The 18,794-nt window shown below is 42.8% G+C and overlaps 2 protein-coding genes across 2 annotated transcripts; one reads left to right on the top strand and one right to left on the bottom strand.

The window, feature by feature from the left end:
* Positions 1 to 717: 717 nt before the first annotated feature.
* PARK7 (Parkinsonism associated deglycase) lies at positions 718 to 7,615 on the bottom strand. Its single transcript, XM_026862558.1, has 6 exons — positions 7,474 to 7,615; positions 5,439 to 5,540; positions 4,718 to 4,777; positions 3,822 to 3,891; positions 2,077 to 2,163; positions 718 to 1,180 (listed from the first exon to the last, which is right to left on the bottom strand). Exons 1-6 carry the CDS (start codon positions 7,561 to 7,563, stop codon positions 1,020 to 1,022), a joined length of 570 nt encoding a protein of 189 aa, XP_026718359.1. The 5' UTR covers positions 7,564 to 7,615; the 3' UTR covers positions 718 to 1,019.
* Positions 7,616 to 8,598: 983 nt separating this feature from the next.
* Positions 8,599 to 16,465, top strand: TNFRSF9 (TNF receptor superfamily member 9). Its single transcript, XM_026862965.1, has 7 exons — positions 8,599 to 8,613; positions 9,219 to 9,501; positions 10,138 to 10,204; positions 10,308 to 10,444; positions 10,662 to 10,796; positions 11,644 to 11,715; positions 16,121 to 16,465. Exons 1-7 carry the CDS (start codon positions 8,599 to 8,601, stop codon positions 16,159 to 16,161), a joined length of 750 nt encoding a protein of 249 aa, XP_026718766.1. The 3' UTR covers positions 16,162 to 16,465.
* The last annotated feature ends 2,329 nt before the right edge of the window (positions 16,466 to 18,794 follow it).

The following is an 18,794-nucleotide window of genomic DNA, read 5'->3' as shown; positions in this document are numbered from 1 at the left end:
AGAGACCTGTCCAGCACTTCCTCTAAAGTGACATATGCTCACTTAAGCCAGGTTTGTAGCAAGTTCCAATTTACAGTAAGTAGAAACAAGTGCTGCTACTGGTGGCAAGCTACTAAATCCAAACCTCCTGCTTTATGCCAATTATTAGTTGCCTCAATAGCTCAATGGATCTGCAATCATTTGATGTAGAAGACAAATTCCAGCAGTATCATGGACAACCTGCTAGCTGCAGGAACTCTAAGATGCTTGACAAGGTAAGAACATTCCCACTTTTAACGTAGTTCCGTGCTGTCTTAGAATTAATACTAGTTATTGTCCTTATTTGAATACAGGAAACTAAATACTGTTTTAACAAATTTTGAGTTACAATTTAATAATCGAAGCCACAGAATCACATAATATCCTGAGTTGGAAGAGACCCACGAGGGTCATCAAGTCCAACTCCTGACTCCTCACAGGGCAACCTGAAAACTTAAACCATGTATCTAAGAGTGCTGCCCAAATGCTTCTCGGACATGGACAGGCTTGGAGCCATGACCATTTCCCTAGGAAGCTTCTTCCAGTGCTTGGCAACCTTCTCATCCCAACTCATACTTCAGGAGAACTGTGTGAGATTCTAGACAGAAGTTGTTTTGAATAGTACGTTGCTAGCCGTTGTGGTAAAACAGTTTCATAGGTCTGGACTGGGAGAAAACACACAAAGGAACAACGCACAAGCAGGGTTGCTTCATTTTTATTTACTCAGCAAACATCTTCCCATGTGATTTTTAAATGCCATCCAAGAGCTAATTAAGATTATTAGATGCTGGCTGCCATTTTGTGATGAAGCTTTTTGCTAACAGGATCTTTTTCCAGAAATAAAGACCATTGGTTTGTTAAGGTATCCCAGTTTAGGTAAGTACAGTGGCTAATTTCACCCACAATTAAATTGTATTTACAACAATGCATCTTACAGTTATTCTACGAAGGACAAGACTCTCCACCTGAACTTGTCCTGCTCCCCATCCCACACCAGGATTTCACTCTTTCAGTATTAGGGGAGCCTTCACCTGTTCGGCCACTTCCTTGCCCATCAGCGTTTCAACAATGGCCAAGCCAAACTCAAAGCTGGTGCCAGGGCCACGGCTGGTGAGGATATTCCCATCCTTCTCCACACGGCTCTCGGAGTAACTGTAGTGTGCTGGGGGACAGACAGCAGAAAGAGGGTCAGTCTCCAGCACAGTGCCCACGCTGGCGCAGAGCACGGCCCGGCCTGCTGCGGGGCGCTGCCGCCACGGCCCCTGAGGAGCGTGGCAGGAGGCACCTCAGCCACCTGTGCGGCCCGGCCTGCCGCAGGCTCTGCACTCCGGCCCCGCTGGGACAGCAGCTCGTCGCTGCCTGCGGTCCTCAGGGAGGAAAAGGGCCTGCAGGGAGCTCTGGCAGCTTATCCACACGGTATGGGAATGCACCTCTCATTCTACAAGCTCATCAAGAAGCGCTCGCTGTGCCTGTCAGTTCCCGTGAGGTTACTTTTGGAAGTTGGACTGCTTTTGTGTAGCTGTTCACAGCTCTCTTTTTCCCAATTGCATGCAGAGGTAACTGGAAGAACTCTGCCATCTCCTGCTCACCTTCAAACTCATTCCCATTCACAGAATGTCTTCTTAATAGTGCTTCACCACCACTTCCTTGGGGTATGAGAAAGAAGTGTGGACCCATCAGCTGCTCATAGCACCAGAAGCACTACTCATGGGAAAACAGGAAAGGTGCTGCTGGGCTTTTAGGTGAAGAACCGAAAGGGTAAGAGATGGCTCAGCCTCAAGAGGATAGGGGAAAAAATGCTCTAGTATGACAGCAGCAGTGTATTTTCCCCAAGAATGAGAATGTTAATACAGCCCTGTATTTTCAGGTTAGACAGAAAACACAGTCTTAGCATATTCAGTTGAATTTTGATTACATTCAGGAAAGCATTAAGGAAATTCAGAGATAAAAAAAATAAGACACAAAAACTATTTTTCTTTCTTTAAATCAACGGTTCAGCTAAAAAAAAAAAAATTCTGAGAAAGATTTAGCAAGAAACTTGCAAAAGTCATCACATACCTCCATTCATCATTTTATCTTTGGCCAAAGGATGTGACGTGACTTTGCTTCCAAACCCTATCCCATGTGCCAGAAGGGCAGTAGGACCTGTAACGACACAAAGTTGCACCAGTGAGGAACTTGTTTCTGCTACAAACACTTTTAAGAACACACATTCCGGCACTAGGCCCTCAAGGCTCACTGTGGACAGACTTTTTATAGGACAGAACTGATGCCAGCCCTATCTCTGATGCAAAAAACCTCAAAAAGAACATAGCTGTATAATCTCTCCCATTCTATTACACAAAATGCCTCGTGCAGAGAAACAGATGAAGAGAAGGTTTAGAGAACACCCGGTTCACTCAGCTGTCCTACCAGTGATTGTGCTGCCTTTGAAGGAGTCAAGAACAACTGTCATTTCACTTGCAGATAATACACTTTATTTAAAACTGCTTGAAACTGAGTAACAAAACATCTGCATTTTAATCTGAACATTGACCAGGTACAATTACTTTACCGCCTTGTTAAGCCTTGAATTTAGAGACTTATTAACACATAAAATTTCATTTGAGCAAGTCTTTACATGTTGCCATCATGTACCAGTCAGCATTTTGGACAGATCACAGGCTAACTGCTAAGTTGTTGGTTTTAAGTCTTTCTCTTTTCTTTTCATACTTCCTCCTTGGCCTGAACTGAGGAAGGAGTCTGTGTCAAAAAGTCTTAGGTCATCTGACAGAAAACCCTTACGGGAATTCCAAAAGAAATTGAAGGCAGAATTTGCCTAATGTGAGTTTCGTTTCTGTACATTTGATTCATTTCAGATATAGTCCAGGAAATAATTCCTTGTGTTGGAATCAGCTCTAAGGATCCTGGAATCAGCTCTAGGGATCATTCTACCTAAGTAAATGTCCTGATGACAAGCAAAGGCCTTTACTGAGCAACCATGAATTTGTGATTATTCTGCAAGAGATACAGACAGAGATGACTGCCACTGCCAAGTTCAAGAATGTTCACAACTCTGTATGCGTATCACCTAACTGAAGAACAAAAGCAAAGAAACACCAGCAACGTCCCAGAAAACAAAAGTGAAAATACACTCCCACAAGCACACTGTTAAGACTATCTTTTACACACTCACTGCCACTCTCATTCTCAGCTACGGGCACTTAGGCCAGGCTCTCAGTTCATCTGGGAATATTGGCAATTGTTCATCTGGCTTTTTTACATATAAATCTTACAAAGGAATGAACTGGATAGCTAGCTGTGCAGAATACGTAAGCAGACAACCCTTTCCTCAGAGTAATTCCACCTTTTGCTATACCTCAGATGAGGAAAGGTGAGCCTGTAATTCTATATTTACAGCCTCCCTTCTGAAGCTAAAGGGCAGAAGAGGAGATGTGAGATAAATTTATAGCAAGAATGTTCTGCCAGCACTGTGTCCTCGCAGAAAGGTCACCAGAATAAGCAAATATTTTATAAAAAAAATCCTAGCACGTAACCTTTCACTTTTTATTTTAAAGACAGTAATACAACTGATTGGAAAGAACTGGGTACCAAGCAGAACTTGTAGGAGAAGTGTTCACGGTATTTTAGAGATTCTTGTGTGTAATATTAAATTTACAAAAAATTCAAATGCTGACGGGTGCATGTACAGTACAAATCCTTGCTACTAAAATACAGGAATACAGTTTTGTAAGACAGGAAACTCTGCCCACCCCTTCAAAATACCCAAATGCTTTACAAAGCAAGATACCTTGTTAACCCACCTGCACATATAGCAGCAATCAAGCCTTTTCTGCTTTCCTGGTCCTTCAAAATGTCTTTTACAGCAGGAGACTGTATGAAGAAACCATATCACAAGTCACTTCACTTCATCTGAAGCATGGTTGAAATATTTTCCACTGCAAATTCATAAACAAGTTTTACAAAGAAAACCAGCTGACAACTCTCCATCCTGCCTCAGGACAGAGGGCAATGAAAAGACTAAGAAGGAGAAAAACTGAAACCAATAAATACTTGTCCCATAAGGAAAGAGCAAGGAAATCAGAAGGAACCGCAAGGAAGTACTTGGCCCACATAAAAGCTGGTTAATCTACAGCCACAGAAAGCTGTTGTTTGAAAACTTCACAAGACAAATACGAAAGAGTATTCATGAGTTACCTTCAGACAGTCTCTATCATTCTTAAGAAGATTTATACGGGATATATTGTCTCATATTCTAGGGCTTACAAACTGTGTGATACCATCTAAATCCTATCTGATAGATCGACTTGTTTGTCTGCCTGCCTTCCACAAGGCCTTTATACCACCACTACAAGAGACAGAGACACCAGAGACAGAATCTCTGAGCAAAGGAATAGAGTCCTGTGGGTTCGGCCTGTTTTATATTTCATGGAATTAAATCTTAATTTGCAACTGTTTCATCTTCATATGATTAAGAACAGAGATTTTCCCACAATACAAAGCACACTTCCATTTTTATTCTACTTAACTAGGCACTCAAGTCCAAGAATTTACTCAGCTGTCGCACCTGTGTATTCACAAGAAGGATTCAGAAGACAATTTTCAGATGCTGAACTGAATTTGCAGGATTAGTAAGCAACTGTAGACCACCCACTACTCCTGAGGATGCCCATGAATCTTTAAGATACCAGAACTTTACCTCCGACAAGTTTTGAGCTCCAAGATTACCACCAGGCAGGACCACGACATCGTAAGGACCCTAAACAAACAAAAGATAAAACTGTTCTGCTGAACAGAGGCTGGGACACACATTACACTGTTTTAAGGCCACTACAGCCCAGCTGAGTGAGAAGCAAAAGGATCTACTTTTCTTCCACTGAACACCACTTTATGATCACAGAACCAGTTCCAATTATGGAACAAAATACTGTTTCCTATTCCAGGAAAAGCCTATTATTGATAAAGTCTGTCACAGAACTAACTTTTAAGCCTAGTGCATTTAAGAGCTTCAGCAAGCAAATGGCAGCTCTTGCATTGTAAGGACAAGGGCTTTTGCTCTAGCCTTACCGTACAGGTCTAACCACAGCAATGTTTAGGTTCCCATCAGAACTTTTCAGTTGTTCCTAATGATGGTGTTTTGTTGGGCTGACTAACAGGCAAAATAAAGCTCTATGTCAGATGCTTTGCAAAATCAAATACCCGTGCAGAATTAAGAAATCTGTCTGATCCTAGTATGCTATGAAGTGGGACAACACTGAAGGGGAGCACTGTGGGATGTGCAGTTCTGTGATTCACTACTGTACAGAGCTGACATAAGACGCAACATATTTCTAAAGTAATGCATAAGCCTTCCAAATTCACCTCTGAAACTGTGAGAAAAGCCGTGTTGGCCATTATATCAGACCAGGGTGATGACCAACCTCTTTTCTGGCATCTTCAAGGCTGGCATCAGGACAAATGAAAACATCTCGACTGCACTGCACTGGTTCTTTTCCTGTTAGGCCTGCAACAGTCACCTTGATCTAACAGAAGAATAGATATGTCATTACAATTCAAGAATTTAGGGCATTCTTCTTATATGTTAGTTCTTAAGTAGTACACAGAATGAGCGAAGCACTACTGAAAGCTGTCAAGAATAGCACAACATTTAAGCTTCCCCAAACCATGATTAAGTCCTAACACACAGGGTAATCAGTGATATTAGCCTAGCAATTAACGAATACCTCTAATAGTTCAACTTTTCAAACAGGACATTTAGAGAATATCTGATCCCACAGATTTTAAACAAAACAACCCAGGAGAGCCGGACTAAGCAGCTCAGATAATGAACGAAAGTGTCTCTGCAGGCTTAAGCCATTTTCAAACACACTTATGGCATGTTCATTTCTCTCCCTTGGCTCTTAGATGCCTGGACATAATATCACAGATGTGCATGGCTGAAGTGCTAAGACTTGCACAACAGGCCCAAGACAGAGTTGACCTATAGATGAATCCTATATGTTTTATACCCAATAACCATTGTGCTAGTAGGTATTGTACCAAGTTGTAACAACCACTTATGCTGATGTAAAAAGTGCTAAAGCGTTGAAATACTGAAGCCTGAACAACAGACCCTGAGCCGAAGCTGCTAACTTAGTCTGTAATCATTAACAAAGTATGTAAACTCGCTGGTGAAAGATGCAGCTTAGACAGAATATAATCAGTAGTGAGGATGAAAAGCTGAGAGAATGTATCCAGCTTCCCTTTCTCAGCCTTGTTCCAGGCTGAGAACCCAGGTATTTGGTCTTGTTGTAAACTCCCTTGGTTCCCCCCCCAGCTCTGCTGCAAGCCCTGGCCAGGCTTTGGGTGGAATCCAACAGAGGAAGAAAACCAGATATTTTCTGCTCAAAACAAAGGTGCCAGCTATTCTGGCTTGCTGATTTTTGGGTATATAAGGCTGGACCCACTCACAGCGACTTTGGAGGCCTCAGCTACGGGTGGAGGCACCACGTAGGATTTCCCACTTGCCGGGAAAGGCTCTGCAAACCCTCGCTGTAACCGGGACTGCCTGCAGGTCTGGGTGATGGCAAAGTATGTGAGTGGTGATGGATCTTTCCTAATCACTATTCTTTCTCTCATGTAGTAATGATTTGATTCATTACCCTGTATTGTCCTATTTGTTTGCTTTAGGTCCATTACTCTGCCTTTTCTTACTGCATGTTTTCTGTTTTACTCTATTACATTATTTGGTTATCACCAGTAAAATCGGCCTACTCTTGTCACTCTGGTGTCCGAGTTTAATTGGTATCCTTAATCAGCAAAACAATGGCACAGTTCACGTTCACAGAATAAGCAGACAAGCTTGTGCTTCTTATGGCAGCCAAAATGGGGAGTACATTAACAGAATGACAAAGGTGGTGGGAGAAGTTAATTTTTATTGTAGTCATTTCTATACATATGAAGTTGGTGTATTTATTTAAAAACTTACTTTCATACCTAATCAGATGATAACACTGTGTACCACTACAGTTGCCAAAGTAACAAACAGCGTGAGGAATCCCAACAGATAGAACTATAGTTAATAACAGAAGTTTAGAAGTAACTCAAGAAAAGCCATGTAATTGTGATAAGCTGTAATGTACTGAGCTGTTCAGACCCCTACAAAAAGCCACTTCCCGCTACTGTGCACGGGAGTAGCCATGTTTTCTGACAGGGAGAGATTTACTCAAAATGTCTACTCTAGTCTACATTAGGTTTGTATTTTAAAAGGTTATCTTCTGCACAAATGTCAGTTGTCACGCATGCTTATTTGGGGCATGGCACAAATAATTGCTAACCAGTAAGAAGGCATGGGTAAATTTTCACCTCATACAACAGACTACGGCTTGACCTCCTAGCAGTGAACATTAACTTGAGGCAAAGGTATTCCCTTGACCAAGCACTTACAAAAAGATTTTTCACCGTCCACATACTCACCCCAGCTCTCCTCATAAGATCAGTGGGGATTACAGTTTCCATTTCCTCTGCCCCTTTTGCGAGAATCACCAATGCTCTTTTTGAGGCCATATCTTGCGGGGTTGCTATTAGGTGAGATGGTTGTGAAGGGAAGGGTTGAGGGGGGCAGAAAGAGACAGTGTAGTTAGATGGCAAATCCCTTAGTACAAATCCTTCCTAACGGTATAACTGAGTAATCTGCATTTTTGCATTATCTTTCATTTAAGCCACCTCAGAATGGTCCATTAGCTTTAATTAATATTCATAGCAATTTAACTAAACAGCTTCTTACAAAGAGTGCATTATGATATTAAGGGATTAAGACGTTTGTGCAGTGGGAGGCACAGCACATCAGCACCGGAACAGGAAGAAGCTTGGCCTAATCAAGACTTTACGTGACTTGAGTCTGCCAGAGAGAGGGGCTCAAGGTGGGTGGCAGAGCTGTTTTCAATTTGCACGCCCTCACTCATACCCAGACTACTGACTCCTACCCAGGTCAGCATTTATAAAAAGGGCTTGCATGAGCTTTGACCTCATGTCTGGTATTTAGTTTCCACATAGCACGCTTCATGAAGAGTTTCCTGTGACTTATAATGACTCGACCAGTGCCCCTGCAAAACCTCAGCAACAGATTTTCTGGGCATTTCATAATGCTGTGGGGGAGAAATGTGTGTGCACATGTGTGATGGGGGAGCAGACCACAGAATTTAGCAAATGGAACAAACTAGGCTTAAGACTTTTTTTTCCTGACTCTTAAATTCAAGTTGAGGTGAAGGGCCAAATTTCCATTTGAAGGTTAAGTTAAAGTAACTTTACATCATGTAAAATACACACTAACTCATACTGGTCTGACAGAAGTCTGTGAAAGCATCTGTGGTGTGAGAAGGCATTTCACAGGTCATCCACTCTCTGAAACAGGGATTTTTTTTCCTATGTAGGGGCTTTCCATCCAGAAATGCTCATAGTGCCTGGGAGCAATTCGTAAAATGAGATGCACATTTAGTTGCCTGCATGAAAAAAACCCATCAGCTTATCCTGCTTCAACTTCATCAGTTTTCAGGTTCGTCCTCTGCTGTTAGCTCCATTTAGAGAGATGCTATTTCTAGAATGCGATCATATACAGTATTACAGTGATATACATCCTGAAGCACGCAGAAGCAACCTAAGCAGCCTAATCCAGCATGTCAAATCCTACTTTTAGGGCAGCTTCACGTACTGTCAACACAAGGCCAGCTGAACAAGTACACTCAAACCACTGGTATTAACACTAAATTCAAGATAACCTGGAGCTTCTTAATAATTCATCTCAAAGGTATACACTGATTCTGCAAAATTAACTTTTATATAAATTTGACTGACTAGTAACAGACTACCTGAATAGCCACAATGCAGAAACACTGCATTTGCTTCTTACTGTAGAAAAATACTCTAGATCATAGTTTGTATCCCTCTCTCTCATTAGCTCTTTAGATGCAAATAGGCACCTGATCCTGAAAAGTTTTCCCTTTCCCCTAATCTAGCAAAATGCAGTCTCTCCCTACTGTCCTCAAGCATTTATCTAACACACTGGCCAATTCTTGAGCGTTAGTACTGCTCGTCACGCGGGTGCGTATGTCAATAGCTGTCATGCTGTAAATGCTACCAGAGTAAGACCGGTTTCTGAGAAGGCAGAACCAAGTTACACGGACCCAACAGCCACGAGCATTTGCCTTCCCCACGGTTCTCAGTGCCAACACGGAAGTGCGAAGGTACCGGGGGGGGGCGGCGGGGCCCGGCGAGCAGCGGCGGCCGCTTGCAGCCCCTCGTTACCGCGCGGGTGGGGGACGGCGCGTTCGCTTGTCGAGCCCCTGCGCCCGGCACTGGCTGAAGAACGCGTCTGCGGGGCTCTCGCCGGAGCCACTGGCCCGGCTGTGGGGCGAGCAGATGTCCCGAGCTTTTGCCGTGCTGCGCTGGACGTGCCCGCGCGCCTCTGTAACTTACGACTCATTCACACGTTCCAGGAAGATTCAAGTACTTAAAAGGGTGCTCCTCAAAAAGCGATGCCGTATGCACCTGCAAGGATGGGTATCGCTGCACCGGCGACGGCTGCTCCCGCTGTGACCGCAGCTGCGGCGTGGGCCAGGAGAGCAGCGGGACCGGTAAGGTCGCCTTTGCCCACCAGCTTCAACCTCCTGCGCTCACTGCACCAGACGCTCCCCCCCCGGCCTCTGGCACAGCGCGGGAACTGGAGTAAGGGCCTTGCAAGATCCAAGCTGCTGCTGCTGCTGCTAAACCATTTGCACGGTGCTGGAGCAAGCACGGCAGCAGACAAACCCACCTGACTCAAGCCCCCTGAGCTCCAGTCCTCACTCCTTAGTGCCCTTTGCATGACAGCTCTTTTGTCACCAGCATGTGGGGAACTGAGGTGGCAGCTCTGGAGTTAGGTGTAATTTGGGGCATCTAGTGCCAGGTAAACTGGCTCTGGAGCCGAGGACTGTGCTGGCCCATAGCTCACAGGGAAAGACTTGCCTTGCATACCCAGGGCAGCTTATGAAATGGTAATTCTATGAATGTGGACCACAGTCATTGTACAAGCAGGCAAATACAATGTTTCCCATGTTTTAAATGCTCATTTTGTACAAATTTACCTGTCCTTTTCTGCCACAGGCTGCCAAATCTGCCGCTATGGAACCTTTAATGATCAGCCCAATGGTTCCTGTAAAAACTGGACAAAGTAAGTAACCAAAGAGTAAATGCTACAGCTATTACACTTGACTGGATTTTTTTTTCCATGTTGTTTGTTGTTGTTTTTCTGTTTTGCTTTAAATGTCTTTCAGGTGCTCTGCAAACCAGGTCCTGGAGCCTGGAACTGCAGCAAAAGATGTCATCTGCAAACACGCTTCACATAATCCTACTTTAGTCACTACTCTACCCACCATGTCTCCTGCAATTCCAGTTTCTATCACTGTGCCGGGTGAGCCACTGTATAATATTGCTTATAGAGCTAAAGAATCATGACCTACTTTGAAAGGTACTACAGCTCACTCACCATTTAAAGCAAGAGTCCTTTCTTCTGTCCATTTACAGTGTTGCAGACTTACCCAGAAGCAGAGTTGGAGAGAAACTTGCCAGCTTTGGGTGGTAGAATTTTGCTCTGTAACACTTCTTACAGAATGTCATTTGCTTCCTAGGGAAGGACCTCCAGGAGGACATTATCAGAATTTCTCTGACTGTAGCTGGGCTGTTGTGCATAGTGTTTCTGCTGCCTTTGTGCATATGCTTCAGTATCTGGCAGAAAAAGAAACTACATGCTGTCTTCAAGAAAAGTAAGATCGATATGCTCTTAGTTTTTCTCCTTGAAACTAGACAGAAACCAGGAACCGAGGTTTATAAGTGTCTTTCAAAGGTAGTTGCAGATAGCTTCATTTTTGGCCTTGTAGGTCAGAAAAAAACTGAAAGGAAAACAGTTTGGGAGTTTTTATTGCAGAAAGCACTTAATTACCTCTGGGTGTTCTGTCAACACTGCGGGTTAACCATGTGTATATCTACATAAGTGAAGCTTTCATGGGAGGTGAAGAAGCTGAGGTGAGGTTGAGGGTCGGTTCAGGTATAGGTCCTCGGCAAGCGTGGCGGCAGCACGTGGCAGCAGCATGTTCCAGCTCTGCATGCAGAGCCTGGGGCGAATGCCTCTGGCAGCGGTGGGCGCGTCGATCGGGACGCTCTGCTGCACCCCTGGGCCCGGTGCTGCCCTCTGAGAGCTGATAAGCCACAGGGAAGCTCAAGAGTTCAGCAGAAAGCTGAGGTTGAATTGCATCCAACATACTTTAGAGCTATTTGAGGTTTTCTCTTTCTCTGCCCTTTCCTGGAGATAAGGGCTTGATCTTCTGGTGTAATTCTGAATACAGGAGAGGATAGCATTACTCCAAAAGTCTAACAACTCCATGTTGGTCTTCCTTCCATTCCAATGGCAGAGCACTAGCAGTCCCTGTTGAACTAGGGAAAACAAACTATGATAATCTAGTTTTATCAGATGTACATGCTGTAGAGGAATATTTTCAGATTACTGAATCCTTTGGAATTCATGCCGACTTCCTGCACTTGTGACTGAAGAAGAGTGGAATAAAACGAATGAGCAAATACAACAGAAAGTGAACATTTGATCTTTTTCTTTAGTGCATATCACACCTGAACAGTCAATTCAGGAAGATGATGCCTGCAGCTGCCGCTTTCCTGAGGAAGAACAAGGTGAATATCAGGACCGTGGCAAATCCACAGAATTCAGAGATCTTTTGGTGAACTAGGAATTGGACTGTCCAGGTCAACTGCATTTGAATTCCCTCTTGGAACACAACAAGAGCCTGTTACATTAATAGAGAGTGTATCAGGATCTCTGAATTTGAGTGCTAAATAGCCCAGCCACTGAGTAAAAAGTGCATCTTTTCTATCACTAAAAAAATAAATAATTAAATTAAAAGATGAGTTTTGCAGACTTTCTTCCTCTAGGACTAGGAATCATATTTCTAAGAAGTGGTGCTAGATCTGCATGTAGAAAGTGGTACTGCAATTAAAAGCAGTAATAGAAGGGCAGAATGGCTTTCTGGTCCCTCTTCGAAACAGGGTCTGAGCCATAATTTATGAGCAGTCTGAAAGCATCTGACGCTGAGAAGGAGCTCTGTAGAATGCAGTAGAGCCAGGTGTAATGCTCACGGTCTCTGATACATTACCAGATGTCCTCTTGAGTCTAGAGCTGCATCTCCTTCTAAAGTCTGGCTCAAACCCAACAGTTTTGGGTTTTGTGTGCAAATATAGATAGACCTCATTTTCAGATCTTGTCAGCCCTGGAAACAGATACCTGGGTTGACCATTGCACTCCTCCTTATACGTAGGGGAGAGGAAGCCATAAAAATCTAGAGCTGCAAAGTGTTTCTTAATAGCTCTCATCTGCTGTTGAATGAAACTGATTGGCTTAAGAGAGGCAGTGGAAACACTGAGAAAAGCTGTGGTTGACTTCATCTTAGAAATATATGTTACTGTGCAGCTGGACTGCACTACCTTCAGACCTACATCATTAAACTGATCTTTTGGGTGAAGTAAACGTTCAGTACTTTGCAGATGGGGTATATGTAGATGTGATACATTGCTGGTACTATTTTTGTAACTCTGAGGTTGGAAAGATTTTCACATCAAACACTGTATCTGTCTCTTTGATCAATTACTGTTACTTCGGTCTTAAAGAGAAAAAAAAAACGCGTGTTTGAGTCATGGAAATCACAACATAGTTTTTAACCTTTTACAAAACATTTAATTTCTTCACTAAATGCTGTTCAAAATTGAATACCTGCCCTATGTCATGTAAAGGGTGATTTTCCCCTTGAAGTGATTTCAGCTGAGAATTCTTGTGTTTGAAGAATGACAGCCCATCTCTCCATTCAGCAGAAGATTATGATAGCACATTATTTTCACCAAACCACACTTAGACTTATTTTGATAAACTTATATACAAAGAAATATAAAACAGTATGTGAGAAAATGTCATACCAAAGCCTGAACTGTGAAGTTAAGTGTATTTAGATAAATCTTTCTTTTTATCCCTAGCCCAAGTCACCTCTCTTCTCTATTAGTACTTTCAACCATGAGTACTAAGTGACTATTATGTCAAGTTCACAAACATAAAGACCTAAACAGGACACATGAAAAGCCACCAATCTAGAAATCAAAGAGCAACTTTTGCGCCAGCAGACGGTATCTTGCAACAGGATAAAACAGTTCTGCTTGTCATTAGTTTCTAATCCACACATAAGATATGAGAATTAATGTACACATCCTGTAAAAACTCAAAAGATCTACTGTTTTCTCCTTGGCAAAAAGAGATACCAGTTGGATTTTTTTTTTTTTAATTTTACATTTTTAGATCCCAAGCACAAATCCAGGCTTGGTGAGGAATGGCTGGAGAGCAGCCCTGAGGAGAAGGACCTGGGAGTAGTAGTGGATAGAAAACTGAGCCAGCAACATGCGCTGGCAGCCCAGAAAGCCCCCATGTGCTGGGCTGCACCCAGAGCAGGGTGGGCACAGGGCAAGGGGGGGATTCTCCCCCTCTGCTCCACTCTGGGAGACCCCCCTGCAGGGCTGGGTCCAGCTCAGGGGCACCAACAGCAGAAGGACACGGACCTGCTGGAGCGGGGCCAGAGGAGGCCATGGAGATGCTGGGGGGGGGCTGGAGCACCCCCTGTGAGGACAGGCTGGGAGAGTTGGGGGGTTCAGCTGGAGGAGAGAAGGATCCTTAGAGCAGCCCCCCAGGGCTGAAAGGGGCTGCAGGAAAGGGGGGGGACACACACGACTCTTGGTCAGGGGGGAGGGATAGAACAAAGGATAACAGGTTTAAACTGACAGAGGGGAGATTTAGATTAGACGTAAGGAAGAAATTCTCCCCTGTGAGGGGGGTGAGGCCCTGGTGGCACAGGCTGCCCAGAGAAGCTGTGGCTGCCCCCTCCCTGGAAGGGTTCAAGGCCAGGTTGGACGGGGCTTTGGGCAACCTGGGCTAGTGGAAGGTTAGGGTTAGAGTCCAACAGTCTGTGATTCTGTGAATCATGCACTTCCTTGAACATAATTCCTTGTTGCATGTAATTCGTCTTCACACTGATCACATACAACAAATGTATTAGAAGCCTGTTCCCATTCTAACTCCCCCATAAATAGATATTTTTATCTAAAAGTACTAAAGAACTTGCTTAAATCCTCCTTTTCATTTTGCATGTAGCAGACAGCTGTAAACCCACTTCTGGCAATATGCTTTGGAAATGCAATGGCCAGAATCATCAAGTCAGTTTGCTTGGAATTTTGGATCTGAAAAAAAGCCACAGACTTGTAACTTCCTTTTTTCCTTTTTAAATTATTTTGTCTTCTGAAAAGAAACCCAGAGCAGCTAACAAGACTTCAGTCAAAGGTAGGTAACATGCAGATTGGTAGGTGACAAGTGGCGACTACATGAGTCACAGAAGCAGAAATGGTGCAGGCATCTGGCCTAAATCATTCAGGATGCCACATGCAAACGTCTTAATGTTTTGTTCTCTCAATCTTTTGTTAAAATGTTGAACAGTAAGATTTAGGGCTCATTAATAACTAAATAAAAAGAAACACTGTCATCAGAATTAAAGCTTCTACTAGCTTTCCTGAACAGCATTTGTGGCTGAATCTGTTTCCTAACACAGAGGATGACAAACTTTCTGCATGCAGGTTGAGCCCTGAAATCCTTCATCCAGCACAGGTGAGGGGGGAAAGAGCACACTACCTATCTTTCATTATTGGTAATTAAGGGAGAAGGAAGGAGTAAAGCCTGACTGTCCGTAATTCAGAACCAGGGCTGTTCTGGAAAGAAAGTATTGTTTTGGTGATGACAAATAATTGATAGATCATGTGCATTTTGGCTTCACAGGGAGCTTTTATTGGGCATACAGATTCTTTAATACCTGAAGAAACTTACCAGTTCAGGCAGAAATAGTGCAGCTCAGTCCTAACTCTTTGAGCTCTAAATGCTGCCTGCTTTCTGTGAATGTCTCTTTTCTCAACAGTCTTTAATTTATTATGTAGCGAGTAACAGGGAATGCCATGATGACTCTCAAGCAGCCCAGGTGGCCGAGGATGAGGTAACAGGCCAGGTGCAAGCTTTTTGCATTTCCATGTGTTTGTCTTGGACGTCAGAAAGGGGCCTTTTTAGCCAGACTGCATGTGGAGGACTGGGTGATGTCAGGCGTTCTAAAGGCATGGAAAAAGGAGACAAATCCTCTCTAAAGATAAGTTTAAGCAGGGGAGCCTGCTGCTTTTTTATTGCTTCCAGAACCAGCACCATTTCCTGGCATAGTTAAATGGCATCAGTAATTAAAACTGTTTGTCACATGTCTTGGCTTCATAATTTCTTGCAAGAGTTGTGTGGCTAAGGAAAGCAAAAGGTTCATAGCAAAAGGTTTTCTGTTTCTCACCTCCTTCTCTTCCACAGGCACACTTGTGCGTTTCTGGGCCTGATACTTCTGGATGATAGAGACTCTGAAACTGTAATAACTCCCCTCAAACATATAATCATCATATCTTTTAAAAGCAGAATATGCTTTCGTATTTTCAGTCCTCCTGTCAGATCTTTCAGAGCATAGAAGCAGTCTTCTCTGACATCATTCTGAGACTAACACGGATGATGCAAAAACCTCCAAAGGAGATGGTCCACTCTGAAGCGACTTAACACACAGGAAATAGCATTAAACAGGCAGCTCCTACCACTCTGCTTCCATTTTAACAGGCAGTAAAAGGTCAAGGTAATTTTCACTATTAAAATCATAGAAAGCCTCATTCTATGACCAAGTGTTACCTCAGTTCCTCTCTCAGCTACAGACAAGCCTTCCCTGATACAAGACTTCTTTCAGAGCCTGTCAAGGGAGGTTCTCCATCCACAGGTTTTGTGTCAGCTGTGCGTCAGAACAGATGGCTGAGCATCCCTCTATCCCTGGAACCAGCACGGAAAAGGCTGTTGGATACCATCATTGCCCTCACTGTAAATAAGAATTTTTAATACCATCTACAAAGAAAATGGAAATTCCCTCTAACCTCAGTTTGGCAAGAGTTTGTTATGATATCACCTACTATGTTTCCTTTCACCTTCTAGATCCTGGGTGCCTGCCAGTTAAAGCAGCAGACTATTCCTGAGATACTCTGAAGCAAACTGGATTGTATTTGAATGAAAAAAAAAACCCAACCATCAGCTGAACACCTGAAATCAGGGAAGATCTCCCCTGTTTGTCCAACCTGTTTGCATGACAAAAATAAATCAGGCTTTATTTGATTTACCAAGTACAAAACTCCATACAAAGACACCTACTTTGTTTTAAGGATGACTTATCATAGTATATCTTAAACCTGTTAAATCTACTCTCAGTTTACATAATCCAAACTGAAACAAGCCATTTCAAAACTGAAATAAAATGTCTGAGTTATCCATTTAAGTCAGTTTTAAACCAAATCTTAGCTTACATTAGCTCACTTTCCTCCTGCATTTCAAGCAGGTTTAGAACAAATGCAATTCTGGAAAAAAAAACAAAACAAAGGGTGGAGGTGGATGGATAAGCGAATGAGACAACTTGCCTTCAGCTACAACAGTATAAACCTGAGAAACTTATAATTTTAAAAAATCCTTCTAATATTCACAGCATTGATACTTTGATATTTTCCATTTAGGACAAGTATAAACCATTTAACTTGAAGAACACACCATACAGGCCTGTAAACAGGCAAAAAAAACCCCAAAACAAACAAAAAAAACCCACCAGAAGAAAGAAGGTATCACAATACTTTTATTCAGTGCACCTTTATACAAATTGTAGGGAAACTTTCAAAGTGTAGAACACAATTCTAAAGAAAAAGTACATACATGCTTAAAGCAAAATTTATGGAAACATCTCAAGCATAATATATTTTTCTTGAACTAGAATCACAAATACAGTGAACAGGTATGTGCAAGGGGTGGTGGGAAGAAACATTACTGACACAAGAGGAACTGCAACGTTGCAGTTTGGCACCACGACTCTCTTATCAAGCTACAGTCTCATCAAAAGGCCAAAGAGATTTTTTTTGCCCTGATTTACATAATCAGTGTTACAGCCACCCTTAATGCATCTTTTTGACTTGATGTGGTACATCTCAATAAAGTGTGTTACCTTACAGAAGTAGAGGTTTAACCACAGAAAATGCTCGATGGTTCCCTCAAACTTATGAGTTCTAATACGAGAAAAGGAAGCTGCTGGGTTTTTTTCTTTAACTTGAGAATTGAAGGATTTAGAAATCTGAACGGGCACTCTACTCAAGAAGCCAGTGGACATGACAGGAACATATTCTCTTGTCACTGCATCTCACTATGCCTGCACTCATCAACAGGGTAGGCTACGGTGAGAATACTTCTCACATGGAACAGCGAGGCTTTAACACCTAACATTTATGTGCTTTTCAAAAGTGATTAAATACACCTCAGGGAATTACAGAACAAGAAAAGGATTTACTGTGCTGTGACAGTACTTCTTATCCTACCTGATATAACTGTTCCTGCACCTTCCAGTCATTCCTAATGGCACAGAAAGAGATCGTCACGTAAATAAAACATTAGTATGGTTGCAGAAATTGGTAAACTAAGGCGGCTTTGGAGGCTTCCCACACCAATCTATTTCCACAGACAGTGGTTGTCAATGGAATATTTCCTTCTAAGTATAAAACCTGCTTGTCTTGTAGAGAATTTTTAGAAAAGCCATACTGGTGCTGGGATGGGATACTATATGCATGCTCTAGGCTTTGTAAAGCAATTCACTTCCTCAGCTGAAAAGGCCAACAACACAGCTAGGCAGTCACAAACAGCCAGAGATACCTCCCCATCACCCTCTCCAGCTTGAGGAAGGAGGATGGTCACAAGGACTAGAGGAGAAATGGATGGAATGAGAGCAGGAATTGTAGAATCATAGAATGATTTAGGTTGGAAAAACCCTTTAGGATCATCATAAATGGCATCTAAAAGCTAGTTTGAGTGTTGTTCTTTGCAAAACTCTGCAGCATTTCCTCTCCTCATCTTATGTAGCCTTCATCTCCTGCAGTATGATGGCTCTTAACCAGATGGTTCTACTGCATGTTAGAAGAAAGGAGCTACACAGGTGGCAGAAAGACCACAAGAGAAAGGAAAGGGCTGTGCTAGAATGAGCACATCACATATACATCATTCCCTTGTGATACAGGTCCCAATCCCACTCTTCCAAGCATGGAAACCATATGCTTCCATGCACAGGTGATTTTTTTTTTTTTCCTAGTTCCACATCTGAGCAGAGTCTGCAGAAGAGAAATAACCAGTTGGTCCTGTCAGTTACAAGCCTTACTCATAAAAAAGATGCGTACATAGCAAAGGAATAAGAGTAACAGGCTAAATAGTGACTGCTCTCCAGAATTATATTGTAAATCCGCCTTGGGAATTCTTGCAGGGAAGAGAATTTCACTCCCATTACTTAGTTCTAGTGTAACAAGAAATATCAACTTGCCAAATCAGAAGACAAAGATCTGATATCTGCTTCCTTCGCCTTTGTTGATTCCTACTCCTCTTGATACTCCCATCCCCAGGGACAGCTTTCCACTCTAGGCAAGATCAGTCAGAACGTGAAAATCAGTTAATGCTTGTAGCAGGAATTATTAGATAAACTGGAACCCGTCTCTTAAAACAGTGAAGATTCTGTGTGGCTGACTGCCAGGAAACACGCATTCATTTACAAAATAACCTTGAAAGAAACGCTTTAAACCTCAAGCTGCCCAGT

This window comes from Athene cunicularia, assembly GCF_003259725.1.
Source record: "Athene cunicularia isolate RWA chromosome 21 unlocalized genomic scaffold, athCun1 chr21_part1, whole genome shotgun sequence".
Taxonomy (NCBI): Eukaryota; Metazoa; Chordata; class Aves; order Strigiformes; family Strigidae; genus Athene; species Athene cunicularia.
Note: the sequence above shows the minus strand (reverse complement) of the source record. Positions and strands in the feature narration are given on the sequence as shown.